Source organism: Sorex fumeus, unplaced genomic scaffold, assembly GCF_029834395.1.
Source record: "Sorex fumeus unplaced genomic scaffold, SorFum_2.1 ptg000122l, whole genome shotgun sequence".
Lineage (NCBI taxonomy): Eukaryota > Metazoa > Chordata > Mammalia > Eulipotyphla > Soricidae > Sorex > Sorex fumeus.
Window position 1 is genome coordinate 40,436,931 of NW_026606179.1, and position 23,416 is coordinate 40,460,346.

Here is a 23,416-nt window from a genome sequence, read left to right on the forward strand (position 1 = left end):
TGGGCTGGCTCTTTCCTCCTAACATGAAACTGGACCTTTCGGGCTTGATGCCTACTGCGCTGCCTGTTCAGAGTACATCAATCTGAACTGCACTGGCTCCTGGCCCACCTGGTTATAGGAACCAGGCAGCACTAATGCAGCACCACTGCTAGATGTCTGCTGCCAGAAGGGGCACTCTTGCAAGTCATTTTAATTTTTATGGAAAAAAAATTTTTTTTTTTAATGAAACAAGTTTTCATTGAAAGAAATTTAGAGATGTGAGTGGAGAGTGAGATGCGGGGGAGGGGAAGAGAGAGAGGAGAGAGAGAAAGAGGAGAGAGTGCTGTTCGAGAGAACATGAGTTTGAAAAGGCAAGCAAGCTCTACTGGGTTTTTGGACTGCTGTGCTCAGGGGAACTTGTGGAGCTGAAAAAACTGAAAATCAGGTAAGCTGCAAGCAAGAGCCTTAACCCTGTACCAGTTTTTTTTTTTTTTTTTGCCACACCCAGCTGTGCTCAGGGCTTGCTCCTGATGGGCTCAGGGATCTCTATGGAGTAACTGGGATTGAACCTGGGTTGGCTGCATGCAAGGCAAGTGTCCTGTTTGCTGTACTAGCTCTCCAGACATTCAGCTTTCTTAGGGGAAAAAAAAACCCCTGCATTTTTGGGGTTAGAAAATAGTGTAGCGGGTAGAGCACTTGCCTTGCATGTCACTGACCTGGGTTCAAACCTTGGCACCCTGTCTGGTCCCCTGAACTCTGCCACGAGTGATCCCTGAGTGCGGAGCCAAGAATTAAGTTCTGAGCACTAATGTATGTACCCTAAAACAAAGAAAAAATGGGCAAAAGTTTGGGGCCAGAATAATAGTACAATAGGTAGGTATCTGCCTTGTCTAGTGTAGCTGACCACAGCTGATACGGGCGATTCCCAGCATCCCACATGGGTTCCCGAGCCCTGCTAGGTGTGTTCTGAGTAGAGCCAGGTCTAGTCTACAACACAACCAGGGTGGCCAGAAAACAAACAAAAAATTTTATTTTTTAAATTTTTGCTTTTTGGGTCACACCTGGCGATGCACAGGGATTACTCCTGGCTCTGCACTCAGGAACCACTCCTCGCGGTGCTAGGGGACCATATGGGATGCTGGGAACCGAACCTGAGTCGGCCGCGTGCAAGGCAAACGCCCTACCCGCTGTGCTATCGCTCCAACCCCAAACAAAAAATTTTAAGTTTCAGCATTTCTGGATTATCCTGGCATGCATAAGAAAGGCAAAACATACCAAGATGCATTTTTCGCCTCTATTTGCAACAGCAAACACAATTATGGCTTTTGGTCAGGGGGGACAAGACCCCAGTTGGGATATACACCCACCCCTTACACCTTTTTCTCCCATTAAAAAAAACCACAACAATAACAAATACAACCCCTCAGACAGTGGTTGGGATGACTGATTTTTATTGTAACATAGAAACCAGGCTGCAGTAGGTCTATCCGATCAGGGCAGACTGTCATCTTTCCAAAGGGTAAAGCCTGAGCCCAGTGGGCAACACATAGGGGTCAAACCAAATGGAAAGGATGCCCAGAAAGATCATCTTTCCTGTTCCACCTGGCAAGGACCTGATTCAAGATGAGAGAAGGACGCACGGCTGTGCTGGGTCAAGGGGCAGGGTCCGACGACCGGGGTAGAGGCCACAGCCCGATAGGGGTGATGAAACGATCATCAGAGAGGATGCAGAAACGCGTAGTTTCCTACTCTTCACTATTCTTCTTGAGACAGGGAAGGGGAAGAGACGAGCAGTGAGTGCCCTCCTTAGCTTTCCTATCAGCCAATCCTACGGGATGGGGTTGCCGGTCAACCAGTGGGAGAGTAGGGTGAAAATCTATAACTACTTACTGATCTTTGTGCCGAAGGAAACCAACAGCGAAAAGGGACAAGAGGAACATTAAAATGCCCATAAGTGTTTAAAATAAAATTTAAAAAAGGTGAACCTCTTCTTCTTTTTTAAATTAAATAATACAGGAAACAAATCTTGTAATTTCCTTGCTGCGGGGGTGCAGCAAAGCACTGATTTTCAGAAAAACACGATTTCTGTAATAAGCTCTACTGATAAGGTTGCTTAATCACAGAGAACAGACAGGAGGCTGGCGGTTAGTGTCAGGCTAGGTCTTCTGGCCACGCCTCTGCTACGAGCTAGTTCTCACTCTGGGCCCGCCGAGAGGCCCCCAGCACCACAAGGTGTTTGCAGTTAAAGCTTCTGAAATATTGCAATGGTTGATTGATTGGGTTTCTTTCCTGGGGTGAGGATGGGGGGAGACTTAGGACTTTCTCGTACATGTAAACTCCTTCGGAAAAGCTGGAGATCAGAGGACGAGGGAAGAGTTTGGTTTAGCGCCACAGAGGTCCAGACCCCAGCCATGGACGCCTCTGCCCTGTTCAACTACAAGTTCTTTTCTGAGATACACATCCAAGCGCTGAGTGCTAAGCTCTGTGGTTGGAGGAGAGGAGCCGCTGGCCGCCGCCTCTCTTCTCGTGGGGGGCTCTCAGGGCGGCAGAGGCCAGACCCTCTTCCCTCTGAGAAGGACGTTACTTGGTGACCTGGTGAATGGCGTGGGCAAGGTAGCCCACATTTCCGGAGGTGACCCCCGCCACAGAGATGCGGCCGTCTTTCGTCATGTAGACGGAGAACTCCTTGGTCAGCCGTTCCACCTGCGGAGAGAAGAGGACGTGGGTACTCCCTGGGCCGGGGGGCTGTCCCCGCATGGCAAAGGAGCTAACTACTGGGACGGAAAAAGAACACAAGCTCTATTTTCTCACGTCAGCCTGAGCCCCAGATTCTGCAGTACCAGAGAGAATGAAGAGTTATCTGTTTAATTTCTGTTATTTATTTATTTTTTGCTTTTTGGGTCATACCCGGCGATGCTCAGGGGTTACTCCTGGTTCTGCACTCAGGAATTACTCCTGGTGGTGCTCAGGGGACCATATGGGATGCTGGGAATCGAACCTGGGTTGGCGGCGTGCAAGGCAAACGTCCTACCCGCTGTGCCATCACTCCAGCCCCCCTGTTATTTATTTTTTTGGTGGGGTGCAAACCTGGTGGTGCTCAGAGCCTACTGCAGGCCCCACGCTCAGAAGTGACCCCTGGTGGTGTTTGGGGAAGACCAACACTGCTTGTCTTAGCCCATACGGCAAAACATGAATTCTGAGGTGTGTCCACATGCGGAAAAAAAAAATTTCTTAGAATAAGAAAATATGTGTGAAAATAGGCCAATGGGTCATGGCTATGGCTCAAGGAGGAGAAGCCCCTCTGGGTGTGCCCTGGTAATGCCAGAACTGGGCCTGAGCGCCTTGCTGGGCGAGCACCAAACCACCAGGCCTGCACTGCTGGGCCAGGTTATCTTCTGCAGAGGCCCCTGGGCTCTCCAGCACTGCTGGGTGTTGCCCTTACTTGAAAAAACAAAACACCCCGGCCCCCCCCCCCCCCAACAACAACAACAATACAAAAATCAACCCCAAAAGTGGGACTGGATAGTACAGCATAAGAGACATTTGCCTTGTACACAACGAACCTGGGCTCAATCCCTGGCACAGCTGATATGGTCCCCTGAGCCCTGACAGGAAGAATTCTTGCCAGGAGCGATCCCCGAGCGCAGAGCCAGGAGTAATCCTGAGCATCGCTGGGTGTGGCCCCCAAGCAAAAACCAAACAAATAAAAAAAAAAGGAGCCGGAGTGAGAGTACAGTAGGACTTGCTTCTCACACAGCCAACCTGGGGTTCAAATCCCAGAGCCCAGCAGGAGTGATCCTTGATTGCAGAGCCAGCCTTGAGCACTGCCGGCTATGGCCTCAAAACCAAAAATTAAAACCAAACAGAGAAAAAAGTGCTCATCTCACAAGTGGTCAAACCCAGTTTGAGTCTGATGCGTGGCACAGGAGGGATCCCTGAGCACTACTGAATGCTCAGGGGAAAAAAAGAGAAAGGATTCAGAACTCAGCCAAGAAACACCTATTTCTCCTACCAATACTCAGACTCCCACTTCGTTTGGCATGGCAAATAATTAGAAATATAGCACTGTAGCACTGTCCTCCCGTTGTTCGTCGATTTGCTCAAGCGGGCCCAGTAACGTCTCCATTTTGAGACTTGTTGTTACTGTGTTGGCATATCGAATATGTCACGGGGAGCTTGCCAGGCTTTGCCGTGCGGGTGAAGTACTCTTGGTAGCTTGCTGGGCTCTCCGAGAGGGGCGGAGGAATCGGACCCGGCTTGGCCAGGCTGGCTGCGTGCAAGGCAAACGCCCTACCGCTGTGCTATCGCTCCAGCTCACAAAACATATACTACAACATACTTTCTTTACCTCAAAGGGCTCCCAAGAGTTGCTTTTTATTTTTATTTTTTAATTTTTTTTTTGCTTTTTGGGTCACACCTAGCGATGCACAGGAGTTACTCCTGGCGGTGCTCAGGGGACCATATGGGATGCTGGGAATCAAACCTGGGTTGGCCGCATGCAAGGCAAACGCCCTACCCGCTGTGCTATCTCTCCAGCCCCAAGAGTTGCTTTTTAGATGGCCATGACTTGGGAAGAATTTTCTGATTTGCGATGACTGATTAGTCTGCAGAGAGGTCAGAGCGTACTCACCTGCTCCGGCTTCAGCCCCGTGAAGCAGAACATGCCGATCTGGTCAGTGATGTGCTGCCAGTTGTGGGATGAGCCCTCCTTCTTGAGGTTGGAAACCAGCTGAGTCCGCATACTAATGATGCGGTCGGCCATGCCCTTCACCTCCTGCAGCCTGTGGAGAAACACCATAGGGGCTGGGATGCCACCCACTCTTCCTGGGCAAGCTCTGAGAAGCACAGCTGAGCATCCTGGCACGCCCAGAGCCTGCCCGCTGTTTCTCACTGGCTCATGTGCTGGCAGCTCTAGGAGAGCTATTCCATTGCATTTATTTATTTTTTTGGCCTTGGAGTCTCACCTGGCGATGCTCTGGGATTACTCTTGGCGGTTCTCGGGGAACCATATGGGGTGCCGAGGATCAAACCCTGGTTGGCCGAGCAAAGCAAACACCTTACTAGCGCTCTGGAGTCCGCTCTCTCCCTCCCTCCATCCCTTTGTCTTTCTCAATAACTGAATCACTCTGAAGCACAGGAAGGCCCCAACTCTTCATCCTTTATGCAGGGAACAACAGCTGTTGGCTAACAGGAAAATACGGCCTTCTTTTAAACAAGATCATAACTAAACTTCCTGCCTTCCCAGTAAGTACCCTGCACTCTGAATCTACCATGGGGCTGAAGGCTGGCAGCCGAGGAGAGAGTGCAATTGGGGTCTTGCCTTTGAAAGCTTACAACTGGCCGGAGACAGCAACAGGCTGAGTGCACGTTTCACATGCAGGAGGCCTGGGGTCAAGCAGTGGCACTGTGTGGTCACCTGGGCACAGTCACACACAGCCAATCAGAAAATGGCAGTTGTTTTTTTGTTGTTTTGTTTTTGGACTACACCTAGTGATGCTCAAGGGTCATTCCTGGCTCTGCACTCAGGTATTATTCCTGGTGGTGCTGGGGGACCATATGAGATTCTGGGGATTAAACCCAGGTCAGCAGTGTACAATACAAGCACCCTTGCCTCTCGGGCCCTGGAAATGGCTGTTCTAATAAAACCTTATTTACAATAGGGGACAGAGCCTAGGGGATGGCTCAGTGGCTACACATGCAAAATGTGAAGTCATGAGTTTGGTTCCTGGCACAATGCACATGCACTGCGCATGGGTCTAGTGGCGTGGCTGTTTGGGACCCCCAGGGCCACCCGAAGGTGTGTGGCCCTGGGGAGCAGCCCAGCGAGCACCAAATCGAAGCATCTGAGACCCTGGTCAGTGCAGTAGCAGCAGCAAGAAAGGGAAGGGAGAGAAAGAAGCAGTAGGGCGGGGGACTCTTGGCCTGTCCTCTCGTGCCTTTAAGAGCCAGCCCTGCGCTCAGGACGGCCCTCCTAAACGGAGAGGGAGGTTACTGTGCGTCCCGCCGGTTTCCTGCAGTGGGAGCTCCACACAGCAGGCAGACAACACACAGGCTGGGACAAGAGGGTGACGGTTTCTCAATTGTGTCTCAACCCATTAGGTCGTTCACAGACTCAATGTAACTGGATACAAGTGGCATTTACAAATTGCTGGACTACAGTACACTGTTCTGGTCTCAGTGTACGTGCTGCCAAGGCCAGGGCTGGCACGGAGCACAGCATGAAGTCTAGTATTACATTTGTTTTTACCTCCTGCTGTTTCCCACCTCCCGCCTACACCTAGAGCCCCAGACATGCAAGGCAGAAAGGGCTTTACTGGGGAGAGGATCCTTAACACTTTAAAAAACACAAGACAAAACAAAACAAAACAAAAAACAACCACATTACCGTTACTGAGGACTGGAGAGACAGTGTACAAGGTCTAAGAAGACCCCAGTTTGTTCAATTCCTGATACCACACGCGATTCTGAGTACCACCAGAGGCCATTCCCAGGCACAGAAACACCAGCAGTCCCTGAGCACTGTTGGGTATTTCCCGGCCCTCCCAACTCCAAATACTTAGCTTTATTATTATTATTATTTTGCTTTTTGGGTCACACCCGGCAATGCACAGAGGTTACTCCTGGTTCTGCACTCAGGAATTACTCCTGGCGGTGCTGAGGGGATCATATGGGATGCTGGGAATTGAACCCAGGTTGGCCATGTGCAAGGCAAATGCCCTACCTGCTATGCTACTGCTCCAGCCCTTAAATAGCTTTATCAATTTCGTTTTTTGTATTTGGGCCACACTTGGCTGTGTTCAGGGTTTACTCCTGGCTTCATGCTCAGGGATCACTCCTGGCGGTGCTTAGGGAACCTTATGCAGTGCGGGGGGATTAAGGACAAACACATTACCCACTGAGATATCTCCCCAGCCCTATTAGTTTTTTTAGCTTCCTTTACATTTTACTTTCTTTCTGTTGGAGATATACAGACAGCCCATGTTTTTCCTTTAAGTGCATCAGGAAACATTCAATCTATGGTGAAGCATTAACCTATGCCTGGCAAAATACGTAACTCCTACTTCCTTTTTTTTTTTTTTTGTGGTGTAGGGGCCCAAACCAGGAGCCTCACACATGCTCTACCTCTAGTGCTCCACACTCCTGGCCAGCTGTCTCATTTTACACACCACAAGTGTGCGTATTCAGGATCATGACAGGAAATACACAGCTCATGCAGACTGCGGTCAGAGAAATCGAGCAATACATTTCAGAGGCCAGGTGCTAAGAGTCAACTGCTTCTACCTACAGAACAATGACATCACAAAACAGCTCATGGATCATTTACTCATAATTAGAGCATTTACACAACAATGGCAATAAATTTTCCTTGTACTGGCTGAACATTTCTTTAGAAATATTGATTTATAATCAGAAATCTATCTGCTCTCTGGGGGCTGGAGCAATAGTACAGTGGGGAGGGCGTTTGTCGTGCACACAGGCGACCTGGGTTCAATCCTCATATGGTTCCCCGATCACTGTCAGGAGTAACTCCTGAGCATCGACGGGTGTGACCCGAAGAGAAAATTTTTTTAAAAAAGCTCTCTTTCCCTAACTCCTGATATGAAGCTCCTGAAACAGTTCGAATTCTAAGGTGTCAAAATATAAGAGCATCAGAAGCTTCTTGTGTTCTAACGTGGTCTCTGATTCGTTCCTGATACCCTGAAAATCCCCAGGCGACTGAAGTGCCTTTTGTTTGATCGGGGCCAATCCTTGACGGGGGCTGATTACCAAAAGATGATTAGAAGCTCTGGACCTTGAGCCTGTGCCCCGCTCTCTGAAATCGGAGTTAATACTCAATCATGCCAACCCAGTGACGCCTCTGGACAAATCCCAGCACTCCGGGGCTGGGAGAGCGGCTGGCTGTCGACACGTCCACATGTTGCAGTGCTGTCCCCAGACAGAAGAGAGAGAGAGAAGCGCTGCGCCCCCTTTTGGCGTGCCTTGCCCTACTCTCATCTCCACATGTCTCTCTCTTTTTTTCTTTTTTGGCTTTTTGGATGCACAGGGGTTACTCCTAGCTCATGCACTCAGAAATCACTTCTGGCGGTGCTCAGGGGACCATATGGGATGCTGGGAATCGAACCCGGGTCGGCCACGTGCAAGGCAAACGCCCTACCCGCTGTGCTATTGCTCCAGCCCCTCCACACGGATGTCCTTTTACGATTTTAAGTGACGGACACAGGAATTTCCCCAAGTCCTATGAGCTGCTCTAGCGGACTGGTCAAACTCATGGAAAGGGTCGTGGCGCTCCAGCCCACACAGGCTGGCAACCGTTGTCTACAGGGTGTGTGCGTGCGTGTAATCTCTTAGGGCTAGGCCCTTAGCTGACAGAATCTGAGCTATCTCTGGGGAGTGTCAAAAAGAGTTAACCTATCGCTGCCGAGAGCTGGCTGGTATGAGGAAAATCCACCACACGCCCAGTGACCACAAGCATCAGAAGTGAAGCATATCCTGTGGAAGTGAAGGAGACATAGAGGACACCCACAGCAGGAAGAACTGAGTTTCTCCCTGACACTGGTTTGGGGGAAAAGTGGCAGTTTTGCCTTTTAAAAAACAGGACTGGTAATAAGAAACAAAAACATGCTGAAAAGTTCATTCAAAGATGCCTGTTAACAGGACAAAACCAAGAAGTATTTATGTGTGTCCAGACTGTCACTGTCCACATGTGGCAGTGCTGGGGTGGGGGTTGGGTCACACTGGGCTGCACTCTGGGGCAATTCCCTGCTCTGTACTTAGGAATGACCCTTAGTGGTGCTTGGGGGACCAGATGGACTCGTTGAACTAGGATCAGTCGCAAGCAAGGCAAGCACCCTGCATGTACTATCTCTCCAAGTCCCCAAGTATGATATTCTTAATAAGAAAGTGCCCCTCCAGGGCTGGAGCTCTAGCACAGCGGGTAGGGCATTTGCCTTACACATGGCTGACCCGGGTTCGAAACCCAGCATCCCATATGATCCCCCGAGTACTGCCAGGAGTAATTCCTGAGTGCAGTGTCAGGAGTAACCCCTGAGCACTGCCGGGTGAGACCCAAAAAGAAAAAGAAAAAAAAAGTGCCCCACCCCATCTCTGGGTCACACCCGGTGGTACTCAGGGTCTACTCCTGGCTCTAAGCTCAGATAGCACTCCTAGGGGGGTTTAGGGTGCTGAGGGGACCCAGTCCGGGTCAGCCACATGCAAAGTCAGCGTTCCACCCACTGTACTATCTCTCCGGCCCTGGACATTGTCCTCTTGGATACTTCAGTTTGAACATGAATTTGGGAAAAGGGAAAATTTAACTAACAAAACAAAACAGAAAGATGATGGAATTAAACAACTATCCTTTCGTCTTTTGTACAGGAGTGTGTGCAAACAGAAAAAAAGCGTGAGTGCCGTCCCCTGTCCCTTGCCACCACAAACTCATGCAGTGGAGTTTCCCACATTTGAGGAAACTGTGGGGCTGCCACACACAGTTTGTGGACAGTGTTGCCTGGGAGACCACCTCTGTGATAGTGACATTTCTCCTGGCCAGTATCAAGGACCATTTCTGACTCACGTTTGTCTCTTATGGGGAAAGACAATGGCGGAGCTTGGAAGGGTCCCTGGGAGAGTGGGCGGGGGCTGGGGGCCTTTACCATTGCTTTCGCAGGTCAGGGGTGTTGAGGATGGTGGCAGCGATCCGGGCCCCGTTGACGGGTGGGTTGGAATACATGGGACGGATCAAGATCTTCAACTGTGACTCCACCCGCTTGGCTTCGTCAGCGTCTTTGCAGACCACCGTGAAGGCCCCCACGCGTTCCCCTGGAAAGAGAGAACAGCATAATGCATGCTTCCAGAGTCTGAGGGTCTGGGCGGACCCTCACACACACCAGCACACACACCAAGGCTGCGGGGAATCCAGAGTAAATTCCCATTTCAGTCAGAAGTGTTATAAAAGAAGCTGCTAGAAACAACAACAACAACAACAAAAACAGGTTTCAGGGGCTGAAGCAATAGCACAGCAGGTAGGGTGTTTGCCTTGCAGGCGGCCGACCCAGGTTTGATTCCCAGCATCCCATATGGTCCCCCGAGCATCGCCAGGAGTAACCCCTGAGCATTGCCAGGTGTGACCCAAAAAGAAAAAACAAAACAAAACAAAACAAAAAAGCAAACAGGTTTCAACACTCATGATGTTGACTGTGTAGGCTGAGTATTCAACACTGTTCAAAGTCCTTTTTTTTTTTTTTTGCTGTATCCAACTTTATTAGCTCAATTATCAGTTGCTTCTTTTTTTTGGGCCACACCAAGTGGTGCTCAGGGGACCACATCGGGTGCTGGGGATTGAACCTGGGTCAGCCGCAAGCAAGTGCCCTGCCCGCTGTATTGTTCTCTGCAGCACCTCAGTGGCATCCTCCCCAAGACTCTTCAAACCCACCAGGACCCACCAGGCGCCGAGTCTCTGGCTTACCGTACAAGCCCATGTTCTTGGCATAGGACTGGCAGAGACAAACGTTGATGCCCTGCTCGATGAAGTGGCGCACGGCCCAGGCATCCTTGTTCCCGTCACCGCTGGCAAAGCCTTGGTAGGCCATGTCGAAGAAGGCAAAGAGATTGTTTTTCTGGGAAGGCCAGAGAGGATAACAGAAGCTTTAGGCCGTCCTTCCGGGAGTCTCCGGAGCATCCTCTGTGCTCGCGAGCACCAAGGCCCAAGCATCAGGCCCATCACTGCTATCTCCGCGCGACACTCTCCCAGTGCTTCCCACTCACCCCGCTCCCCGCATGGAATTGACAGGAGAGAAGGAAAGGGAACTGGGGAGCTTCCTCCCTCACACTCTGACTCTGACCCGGCTTTCTCTGAGGGCTCGCCCACTGGACAACGATGACCGACAGTGGCCAGCAAAGTGGCGCAGAGGGATGGGACATGACGTAGTGGAGGAAATGATGGGATGTGTGAGCTGGGAGCCGAGCAAATGTAGGTCCCGGCAGAGTTCTGGGGGCCAGGGCTGCCTCCCGTCCAGGCCAGCCAAGGACCAGGGTTAGTAGAATTCCCTCGGGAATGACGGTCCAAGGAGCATCAACGACACGGCTACTAAGGAAACCGCAGACGCTTCACACGGGCGCAGGGCTAAGGCCGTCTCGCTGGCGAGGAGCTGGCCGGGTCACCCACCGGGGCCCACTCTCACCTTCACCACTGTTGCGATCTCCTTCCACTGCTCGGGACGAGGGTCCACGCCCGTGGGGTTGTGGGCACAGGCATGCAGGAGGAGAACACTCTGCTGCGGCATTTTCTAAAGGGAAGAACAGCCAAGAGGTTAGAGAACTTCCGGGACGATCTGTCGCCTGCCGTGTCACACCATCACTGTTGTGTGACAATTAACGAACCAACGCCAGTGGGCCTGGGCCAGAGGCTTGCCCCGGCTACTGGCAGTGGCAACCGAGGTGCAACCGGGAGACAGCCAAGTCTGCACCAGCTCATGCGGGGCTGGTGGCCGACGCCCCGGTCTGTAACCGGCACTCACCGAGATGTCCTCGAGAGCCCCCGTGAAGTCAAAGCCGCACGTCTTGGGCTCGTAGTAGCGGTACCCATGGAGCTGCATGCCGGCGTCCCTGAAGATGGGGGTGTGATTGCCCCACGACGGCTTGGGCAGGAAGACATCTCGGCTGAACTTAAAAAACCGTTGCTGGAAGAAGGGAGGACAGGGGGTGGAAAGATGAATGGAGGAGCAGGGGGAAAAGTAACACGAACGGCTTTCTCTTTCACCGAGAGGACAGTCCTCTCTGAGAGCCACTCGGGCACGGATGTTACCGGGCACATTTGCAAAAGGGCATTCACTCAAGTCCTCTCAGGAAGACGCAACAAGGGCCAATAGAAGAGCGTCTAGTAACAATGTGCATGAATTACAGCACACGGATTCCTTTCAGTATTGCTGTTACTACTCAAATACAGTCCGTGTGCTTCCATCCCCCTGGACTTCACTGCTGACCAGGAAATCTTCCGGTCTTGTGGAATAAGAAAATCTACCTGCAGAGAAACCCCGGCACCCCTCCCCTGAAGGACGTTCCCGACTTACCAGGAAGCTGGCTCCAATCCGTAAGGCCCCGGTCCCAGAAATGGTCTGCACGGTGACATACTGCAGGAGAGAGAGAGCACAGTGAGGGGACAGCGACCCTCCCTGGAGGCTGGCCCATGGTGTTCAGGACTCTCCCTTTATCAGGCGCTGAGGACAAGTCTCCAAAGGAGTATTTGGGAACAAGAGCACAGCACTAAGGCTTCCCGTCCCCAGGTGCTAAGACACTGCACTGTCCTCCTGCTTCCCAACAGCTATTGCCACCCTTCCAGACCCTTTCTTTCTTTTTTTTTGGGTCATACCTTGTAATCCCGGGAGTTAACTCCTGGCAGTGTTTGGGGACTATATGGGATGCTGGGGACTGAACCAGGGTCAAGTGCAAGGCAAACTCCCTATCTGCTGTGCTCTCTGGCCCCTGCCTTTCGGTGTTGGGGCTGCAACTGGTGGTGCTCAGGGGTTTTTCCTGGCTCTATGCTCAGCAGAGATCCCTGGCAGTACTCGGGGTACCAAATGTGTTGCTGAGGATTCCAACTGTGGCCGCCACATCAACGTCACTTAGCATTTCTTCTTTTGTTTTGGCTGGGGGGTGGGAACACACAGTGATGCTCAGGGGTTACTCCTGGCTTTGCACACAGGAATCATTCCTGGCAGGACTCAGATTGGGGGAAGGAGCCACAGTAAAGTGGGTAGGGCTGTCTTGCATGCAGCTAACCCGGGTTCCATCCCTGGCATCCCCTATGGTATATGCCGAGCCCTCCCATGAGTAATTACTGAGTGCAGACGCAGGAGTAACCCTTGAGTATTGCTGGGTGTGACCCCCAATTTTGGGAATTTAACATGAAATGAACAAAAGCACACAAGGACTAAGAGCAAAATCCGTCCTAAATTCATTAGTCAAAGGATTACTACGTTTTCAGAATACCTGCTAGAGTCTGGGATTGGTACCAAATAAAATCTTCCTGCTTAAAGTCCTAATTGCAAAGCAGAGGGCCACGACAATGTCCGTGCTACTCACCCGGCCACTTTTCAACACTTCGTTGTTCTCGCCCAGGGCCAGCTCTGCAGACGCTTTACAGAAGTCGGCCAGGCCTCCGATGGGCAGGTATTCTTTGTCCAAATTTTTGGCCGCGATCTGGGCCTCTGCCTAGACAAGAAAAAAAATGACAGCCATTCAATTTCTTCTCTTGAGCAAGAATCACCATGATCGATATTAGGTGTTTTATAAGTGAGGCCTTTTTCAAATTTGGAGTTAGTGTCCAAGAAGAAGGAAAAGTACAATGCCGAGTATTCCATATTGCATATATATATATATATATATATTTCTGGATGAGTATGATTTGTCTCTTAGTTAGCATTTAACACAAAATGGCTGCTTTTTATTTATTTATTTATATGGGGGGTGGGCTGTGTTAAAGAGGCTCCTCCCAGCTCTGTGCTGGGGGAACTGTGAGGGGTCCAGGTGATTAAAAGTATACACTCAATGCACTGAACTCTCACTGGTCCCCAAACAGCTATTTTTTGGATGCACCAGACAAAGTTTAGGAAAAATACCTTTGAGGAGGGGGGTGGGGGGCTTGGGATGACGGAGGTAAAGCACCCGCCATACATACACAAGGCCCGAGATTCATTCTTTGCACCCCAAAACAAAACAGCACCATAACCCCCCTAACTTCTCTCTTCCACACACACACACACACACACACACACACACACACACACACACACCCTCCCCCAATTTCTTGGTAACTGAAAAAAGAGAAGATCTGGGACAGAGGGACAGATCAGTGGGCTGGAGAATATTAGATCCACAGCACTGCACACAATCCTGAGGACTCTCAGCGTGATCCTGAGCACTGAACTGGGAGTAGCCCCTAAACAACAAGGTGTTCGTTTAAGAACCCGAAAACCCCCTTATCACTCAACAAAGGATACAATCTGAATGGTTGTTTACAACTATTTATATACATATCAAAGTTTATTGAATTGTATACTATATTCATGCTGCTATAAATAATGATATCTCAATAAAGCTATAATAAACAATAGGTACAAGCCGATAAAATCTAGCTAAATGCATAAATGAAAAAAACACGTCGAGGGAAAATGTCAGTCTGACAACTTATAATAATAATAAGAGCTGTAGATCTTTATCCTTGGGAGTCACAAGGTTCTGAGCAAACTATTTTTGCCTTTCTTTCTTTCTGGGTCATACCCGGCGATGCGCAGGGGTTACTTCTGGCTCTGTACTGAGGAGTTACTCCTTGCAGGGCTTGGCAGAACCATATGGTATGCAGGGATTGAACCCGGGTCAGCCATGTGCAAGACCACTGTACTATGTCTTACCCACTGTACTATTGCCCTGCAAACTATTAACATTTTCTGGGTCTCAGTTTCTGCCTCCTGAATGGGGTGAGTAATTGTGTGTACACCTCATTATTGGGGGAAGAGATAAAGTAGGAAAAAGCATGCGGTGTTCCAGAAGGCAACAACAGTGAAAACTTACTGAAAACTTCAAACCAGTGGGGTTGCTTTGTGGGCCACACCCCGTGGTGCTCAGGACTTACTCTCAGCTTTGTGCTCAGGAATCACTTCCGGCAGTGCTCGGGGTACCATGTGGGGTGCCAAGGAAAAAAGCCGGGTAGGTTGCGTGCAAGGCACATACGTGCTTTAACCCCTGGTCTATTCTCTCCTGCCTTGCCCCCAGGACTAAACCGACACTAATCCTGTTTTCTAGATAATCGCAGACATTCAGTCCATGGAGCACGGAGTTACAGCCTCTCACCTTCTGCCAAGGAAATCAGAACCCAGAAGACTTGCCTGATTCAAGCAGAAACGGCTGCGGGAGACTGGCAATCAGCCTCTCCTCCCCAGTTCCCTCACGCTGTACCCCACAGGCCTGCCTGCTGAAACACGCACCCCAGGAAAGGCGCTGGAATGTGTCACAGGTGTTGAGACTTTGCACTGCCTATATCCTTTTTTTTTTTTTGGGGGGGGGGGGGTCACACCTGGTGGTGCTCAGGGCTTACTCCTGACTCTGAGCTGAGCGATGACTCCAAAATGGGGCTTGGGTCACTGTAATGTGATGAACGCGGGTTGGGGGGCACGCAAGGCATACATCACTATTCTATCTCTCCAGCCCGGCATCCCCTATGTGTACACATGCCACAACACAGCAAGGCTGCTCTATATCCTCCTGGGATTGGTAAGGGACACACACACACACAGACACACAGACACACACCCTTCATCTAGATAGGATGCTTTATGTACTGCTGGGATTGACAAGGGACACATACACGTGCGCAGACGCACACGCGCACACACAGACACACAGACACACACCTCACATCTAGATAGGATGCTTTATGTACTCCTGGGATTGGTGAGGGACACACACACACACACACACACACACACACACACACACCCTTCATCTAGATAGGATGCTCTATGCACTCCTGGGATTGGTGAGGGACACATACACGTGCACGCACACAGACAGACAGACAGACAGACACACACACACACACACACACCCTTCATCTAGATAGGAAGGATGCTCTATGTACTCCTGGGATTGGTGAGACACACACACACACACACACACACACACACACACACCCTTCATCTAGATAGGATGCTCTATGTATTCCTGGGACTGGTGAGGGACACCCCCCCACCCAATCCAGATGTTTTCTGTTTCTCTTGCTGTTGTTTTCTGCAGTGCCACCAACTGAGTCCAGGGCCTGACACATATGAGGCAAGAGCTCTACTGCTGAGCTAGATATCTGGCCCTAAAACCCTCACGAATTCACCCAAGAGAAAGCCCTGGAAGTTGTGTCTGCATTTATTCAAACTGCCAGCCCCCACTCTGGAGTGGTCTGTTTTCTTCCCTCTCTCCCTGAGCTCTGCCCTCTGCTCTGGGGAGCTGGTTTCAGATTACAGTCCCCGTCACTGGTCTCCTGACTCTCAGCCCAGCTTTCCCTGCTGCCTGGCAGGAGGCTCACCCCATGCGGGCAGGAAAGGGGCACCAGCTCACCTTCCGGACACTAGGGAGCACGTAGGGCTTCCCATTGTCATCCCGGTAGGCACCGACGCCCAGGTTCATCTTCTTGCTGTTGCTGTCTCTCTTAAAGGCTTCTGTGACTCCCAGGATGGGGTCTGGGGGCCCCATCTCCACATGGGTCCACCAGGAGCTGAAATGGGAAACATAAGCCATCAGTCCAGGGAGCTCGATGTCCACAGTCAGCTCTTAGAGCTACCAAAAGCCCATTCCCACCAGCGTCACATTGGGCACAGCAATAGGGGGGGTAGCTGAGCAATGGGTGAGACTTCAGAGCATCTTACTGGAGCGGGAACAGCGGAGGATTTCCATACAAATGCTGCGAGCAGCAGAAGCAGAGGGTGGGGTGGAGAGAAACCCTTAGTCCTCTGGGGGGAGAAGGGGAGCAGAGAATGAGAATGTGTGGATGTTCAGCAGTTTGAAGCAGTTCAAACCCCACTGAGGGGCGGAAGTTAGCTCAGTTTGAACCCTGAGACAAAAAAAAAAAAAAAAAACCATGAAAATTTTGGGCATCTTTCGCCTAAAACAATCTTTGAGAAAAAAAAAAGAGTACTTTCTTTTCTTTAGGGGAAAAGAAGCAAGGAGCTCTTTTCATAGTTTCATATTAGAGAAAAACAAGTCTTCGTGATCTCCTAAACCAAGCATTAAGAACCCATAATAAGTGAAGAACAGAGCTAAGGAGATCTATAAATTAGCAAAGAACTGAGCTTAGGAGATACACACAGTTCCTTTCGACTAGATTAGTCCAGCATGGTAAGCTGTGGGGATTTATAAATAGTGTAGGGTGTGGGATGATGCGGTGATAAAGACAGGCTCAGGACACAGAAGAGTATTTATGGAAGAGACGACTTACTAGCCAGGTAGGGGAGGAAAATTCTAGAATTGGGAAGGCTTCCAGGAGGAGGTCACCTGGGAGGTAAGCGTGGTAAGGATGAAAGGGGAAAATGCCATTCCAAGCAGAGGCATAAGAATAAAGGCTAGGGGGAAAGAAAGCTGGGATGTGCTGTAGAAGAATGTGGGACCTAGAGAAATGGGGCCCTAAATTATTTAGGAGACACAATCCCAGTTCTTAGGGATCATTTGTCCCTTCTCAACTAGAAGAACATTTCAGCTGGGCACAGTGAAATTTCTGTGCTCACCAGCACACAAACTCAGTGCAGTATTTCATTAGAATTTCTTTCCCATCACTGCCCTCTGGAATCCATGTTCAACCGGCACCTGGGCACCTCTGGCCTCCATGAGGCTCGCGGGATGGGACAGGGCGGCTGATCCATACGGGAAGAGTGAAGTTTTATACTCCCCGGACAAGTAGAAACTTGCCTTAGTTGCAACAGATTTAACTGGTGTGTACTGCCTCATCATCTGCACCTCAAGGACGGATTATCCCAGCTATTTTTTTTTGGGGGGGGGGGGGAGGTGGACGGGAGAGGGGGCGGAACTTAGCAGGCTTTCACTTCTTCTAAAAGCTATGGGTGATCACTGGACTTGAGGATCGCCTTCCGGCTGTGGAACACAGGAGCATCAGTGAGCTTTGCTAAGGGTCAACCTTTCTTATCTGTAAAATGGGGATACAGGCTGCTTACAAAGGGGGGTACAAGATCAGTAGGGATATTCCTTTCTTTACTTGAAGTAATGCATGTGATGTTACGGATATAAACAATATTCACTGTTATTACATAAGTTAAATGAATTGATCTAGCTACATATTCTCTGGCAACTTGATTTTAATGATCCATAATTACCCTTATAGTTAAAAAATAAATCAGATTCCTTGACTTTAACATATAAAAAAAAAGAAGGGGGTTACAAGACCACTTGGGGTACAGACTGCTTACAAAGCAGAAAGGAGCCATTTATATAAAACTTTCCAGACACTCTCACACGGAGTCTGTGCTTGATCTTGGTAGCACTGGGTAAGAAAACTATTCCAGTAAATTTCCACTTGTAACCACCATGCCAGTATGGCGGCAGGAGAAGGAAGTACACAAACAATTTACGAGGCTCATGCAGGCCTCTCTCTTTTCAACGAGAACTGCGTAGTCTTTCTTCTACCTCACTACCTCTATCGCCATGAATGAAAAAAAAAAAAAAAAACCAAACAGAAAAATCCTTCTTGCGTTTTTCCATTGTTCCAGGCTGCTTGGTTACTCTAGGGTCTAAGCAATTGCAAGAAACAGTCACTCGGAAGCAACTTCTGAACTGGGCCTGAAGAAAGCTTTCCTGGCATCCAGTTCAGAATCTGAAGACAAGCAGGCACCTGCCTACTGACGTTCCCCTGGCACTGCTAGCGTCACTCCTGAACCCAGAGCCAGGAACGGCTCCTGAGCACTGTAGTGTGTGGCAATGGTTGTCTTCAAGGATTTAGTGGAGATTAGTGACACCACCATCAGCCGCATGGGCAGAGGCATTATTCCCGTTACCTGGCATCCCGCCCTGGAAAACATTTTTTTTTTAGGTTTCAGAATGGGTGTCTTATTTCTTTTTTATAGTGAAACACCAAGAGGCACAGTTGTAGACTTACAAATTTTTGTGCTTGGGTTTCAGTTATACAATGATCGAGTACCCATCCCTCCACCAGTGCCCATTATCCACCACCACTAATCCCAGTATCTTTCCCACCACCCATCCCCCCATCCCACCCTGGAAAACTTTTAAGTTCTTTAAGAAGCTGGGTTGGAGAGAGAGTACGGTAGGTGGGGACTCTGCCTTGCACGCTGCTGACCTGGGTTCAAATCCCGAGTAAAGAGCCAGGAATAATACCTGAGCACTGCCAAGTGTATCCCCAAACTCCTCCTTCTCCTCCTCCTCAATAAACAAACAAAAAACCCCAAACACAATGAAAAAAATAATCCAAAAAACCTAAGATAAATTCTAAAATCAAATTAAAAAAATTAGGTGAAGCCCACCTGAAATACAGGAGCAGAGCTATTTGACTTGATTACTACAACATTAAAAAAAAATCTGACTCACACATTCATTATTTCATCCCTAAAGAAAGAGTAAACGTGCTGGAGCTTGCCATCCAAATGTGTAGGATGCTTGCCTTGCACGTGGTCCCTGGCATCTCATATGGTCCTCCATGCACCACCAGGAGTATAGAGCCAGGAGTAAAGCACACTATTGAGTGAAGGCCCAAAACCAATCCCCTGGCCCCCCACAAAAAAGAGAGTAGAGATTGGGCCATGGAGCTCGCTCACAGGGCTGCAGCTCGAGCTTTGCCTCCCAGAGCTCCAGGTTCAATCCTGGGTACCGCATGGCTCCTGCCCCCAACACTGCTGCTGTCTGTGCAGCCTCTCCCAAAGGATGTGGGCTCAACCACACTGCAAGAACTATTCTGTGTTTTATTTTTAGTTTTGTCAGTTCTGGGATAGAACCCAGATCTCACGTCTGCAAAGTGGATACTTTGCCACCGATTTCCAGTCTCAGACCTAAGAAGTTGGGTTTTTAAGGGATTATACTAGATGAAAAGAAGAGTACATTAGAGGCAGGGTGGGATGGGAGGGATGGGGGTGGGAGGGATATTATCCATGGTGGTGGAAAATGGGCACTGGTGGAGGGATGGGTATTTGATCATTGTATAATCGAAAACCAAGCACAAAAAATTGTAAATCTACAACTGTACCTCATGGTGTTTCACTAATAATAATAAAAAAAAAGAAGAGTACATTAGGGTTAAAACTGACGCTGATAACTGGTGATCTACTAAGAGATTCTTATCAATGCACTTTGGACATGAGCTCAAAGCTTCAGCCTTTGAGCAATATTGACTAGCTGAATCAAAAATACTCAGATAAGCATTTCCAATATAAATTCCTTGCAATTTTCTGACGAGTTAATCTAGTTTTTTAAATGCTTTCCCTTATATTCTTATCTTAAAGAAGCAGGTAATTTGCTCCTGATCACAGACACTAAAAAGATGGCAAAGATAATAGAATTTTGATCAGTTTGATTAATGTAGTGCACATTGCCTTTCCATATGATTTCATAATACTTAGGCTATTCCATTAAAAAATTAATCAAAATTAAAATAATTAAGAGCGATATCAGCACAAATGAAAAAAAAATGCACTGCATCTTCTTTCTTCACTGACCTGTGACTACATGTCTTATTTATGACCTTATGCTTTGATAACACTGATCATGAACAGATGAAAAGGTTAAACAGTGTTGTTCCTGAACTTAGAGAATTCTACCTGAGTTTCCCAGATATAAAACTCAAGGATTTCATAAGTTAAATTCTTGCCTCCCCGCCGCCTTCCCCTTCAGAACAGCCACTTTCAAAGCTTCATTGTTCTAGAACAAGTTGTTTATTGTGATTTTTATTTTTTGGGGGAGGCTGTGCTGGGGATTGAATCCAGAGCCTCCAACATGCCATGCAAGAGCTCTCCACCGCCCCTACCCAGAGTATGGGAGACCATGCAGTGCTGGGGGTCTAACAGGACCAGCTGAGCCATCTCCCCTACCCCAGGTTGAGAGTGTTTGAAATGCTCTCCACTTGGATCGTTTGGTTTTCAGTCGAGATTCCTTCTACAGTGGTGGGGGTGAGAGTTCTCACTTCCGTGTGTGAAGAGTTAGTATAATCATGGCACCATATGGCAGCTGGCTCTGACATCCAACCCTGTATCACTGAACAGCACCCCCTCAACAGCAGATATCCCAATATTTTCAGTTTCTTTTTTTCCCCTATGCATCTGGCGCCACTGTGCTTTAGACCTTATGTTTAGCTCCTGATAGAAAATATTAGTAGGCCTGTTGCAATAATTATAAAGTTTGAAATAAAAACATTCCGACTGAAAGGCTGCCAGACAGTAAGTGCTGAGATGAGAGCAGAGACTTTGCCAACTCTGTTCACTTTTTACCTCTTCAAGTATTTTTTTGGGTCACATCTGACAGTATTCAGGGAATCACTCCTGGTGGGGCAGGGGAGAAAAATCAGACCCCTGCCCGCTGCACACAAGGCAAAGCACTCTACCAGCTGCACTATCTCTCTGACCTCCTCGTCAGACATTTTTATTTTTACATCCGTATAAGAGGGGGAAGACAAAAAAGGAAAATGAGTCAGGCTCTGAAACTGAATGACTAAAGGTCAGGCCCACGGGGATTGCCACCGGGCATGGTTAGGTGAAGCTGTGGGCTACTCAGCCAATACCTAAAACATCCCGCTACTTTCTGTAGACTCTGATTAAAACGCAAGAATACAAGGAGAGAGGTGACTTAGGAAACAGCCTGAACTGTTAGTGGAGGGCCTCTACTACACGTGTATTCATGCTGAAGGGAAAGAGTATGCCACTGTTTCATTCATCGGGTGGGCATCCTTGAACAAAGTTCTCAAAGGTTTATAAAACGTAAAAATAAAAAAAAAAAAAAAGAACTTTTCCTTGTACCCGGTTCTGTTCTCCAAACTAGGCAATATTGAAAGCGTCCCCCTAAATCTGGCCCCTTAGATAGGCTGCCTAATAGAGCACACCTTGACCGTGGGCCAAGTGGGAATCAAATCCGGGAGGAAAGAAAGTGCTAATAAACGTCTGGGCAAAACTGTCCGGCCAGGAGTGGCCACGCTGGCTCTGGGAAGGACACTCTGTTCTGCTGGCCTGAGAGCAGCGTGCAGCCAAAGGCCAAGGCTAAAAACCCTTCGTAGGAATCTCTGGTTGGGGTGGCTCGGGAGACCCGCTCCCTCCTTCGGAAGCTCTTTAAGGACACGGCCCCAGGTGGGCTTCCGGAGCCCCGCCAGGCTCAGGGCTCCACCGGGAAAACCTTTCAGGCTCTTTCACCGCCGGAGATGATAAAGCAGTTGTCGTTTAATCAGAGTGGCCCCGGTCCCTCCCTCTGGCTTCGATCCCCGCTCTGCCAATTTGCAGCGTCTGGTCCAGGACTTGGCTCGGAGGAACGGGGGTGATGAAATACCGGCTTAAACGCAAGAGCAGGTTGCGATGGAGAGGGGACGAGCGGGAAATCCCCCACAGCCGGATCTCGTGTGTGTGTGTGTGTGTGTGTGGGGGGGAACGTCTTATAGCAATAATAGTAAAAGGGGGTGCACGCCACCCCTCCCTGGGCGCGGGGGGGACGGCGTCACCAAGGCCAAGGTCACAGGATGCAGGAGAGGAGAGCCGAGCCGGGACGCCTGCGCTCGCGGGGGAACCTCGCTCCCCTTCGCTTCCTTTTCCCCGGGGGGTGGAGGGGGTTGGCAGAAAGGGAACCAGCGCCGGCCCGGGACCTGGGCTCAGGCCCGCGGGGTGCATCGCGACAGGTGTGGCTTGACGGCCCCACTCCGGGCGGCCGGTCAAGGGCACGCGGGCGCCCCCCCCCCCAGCGCCGCAGCCAATCAGCTCCCGCAGCCCCCAGCGCCGCAGCCAATCAGCGCGCGACCGGCCCGGCGCCCGCAGCCCGCGTGCGTTCCCCCTCGCGCCCCCCCATTTCCCCCCACCTACCCCACGCGCGCTTCTTCTCATGACCCCTCACCCTTGGATGGGGAGTCTGGGTGCCCCCCGTGGGTTACACTTCCTAACCTAGGGGGGCCCGCGTTTGCACGTTCTCCGGCGGCCCTGGGGAAGGGGCAATGCGGGGGTGTGTGGGGGGGGATGTAGGATCTGGAGGGAGGGGAACCTCGGTGCCACACGACGGCCAATCGCGACCCCCGGGGGCATCGGAGGAGGGTGGCGGAGACAGTGTGTGCGGTCGGTGGGCGCTGGCGAGAGGGACGGTGGCGGCGGGCAGCCCGGCTGGGCTGGGCAGGCCCCGGCTCCGTCTCCATCTCCCCGGCTTACCTGGCTCTGGCAGACGCCGCGGCGGCTAGGCCAGGGTGGAAGGCGGTGGCGACGCCAGCCAAGACGCGGCCGGAGTGCAGCAGGGCCATGGTGGGCGGCGGGAGGGCAGTGGGCAGCTGCGGAGCGGCGCGGGCGGCGGCGGACGGGCGCTGACACGGAGGCGCGGGCTCCCGCTGAAGGTAAGGACAGGGACTTCCCGGGCCGAGGCTAGAGCGCCGCGCGCCGCCGGAGCTGCGACACAGCGGCCCCTGGCGGCCGGCGCCGGGCGGCGCGCGGTGCCTCCGCTTCCTCCCCGGCCGCGGGGTGGAGTGGGGTGGGGCGACTCGGCCCACCGGAGCCCGCGCCCCCAACGGCCACGTGTCCCGGAATTTGGTGACGACACGCAGCAGCCCCGGCTCCGACCGCTGGACACGTGTCACTCACTTCATCACGATGGAGAGAAGCTTAGGGACCAAGTCGGTTGACTTGGCCTGGCAGCGTGCATCCATCCCCTAACCCAGGTGGCTGCCCCCAAATCTTCCACTCCTGGTTTCTCTAAGAGCGGGGGT

General features: G+C 50.6%; 1 protein-coding gene and 1 non-coding gene across 2 annotated transcripts; both read right to left on the reverse strand.

Annotated features, from left to right (window-relative positions):
- Positions 1–1,409: 1,409 nt before the first annotated feature.
- Positions 1,410–23,079, reverse strand: GOT2 (glutamic-oxaloacetic transaminase 2). Its single transcript, XM_056136178.1, has 10 exons — positions 22,869–23,079; positions 16,081–16,237; positions 13,057–13,185; positions 12,045–12,104; positions 11,493–11,654; positions 11,157–11,261; positions 10,442–10,592; positions 9,630–9,795; positions 4,610–4,760; positions 1,410–2,682 (listed from the first exon to the last, which is right to left on the reverse strand). Exons 1-10 carry the CDS (start codon positions 22,955–22,957, stop codon positions 2,560–2,562), a joined length of 1,293 nt encoding a protein of 430 aa, XP_055992153.1. The 5' UTR covers positions 22,958–23,079; the 3' UTR covers positions 1,410–2,559.
- LOC130044590 (small Cajal body-specific RNA 11) lies at positions 5,901–6,040 on the reverse strand. Its single transcript, XR_008795441.1, has one exon. It is a non-coding gene; the product is annotated as a small Cajal body-specific RNA 11 (non-coding RNA).
- Positions 23,080–23,416: the final 337 nt, after the last annotated feature.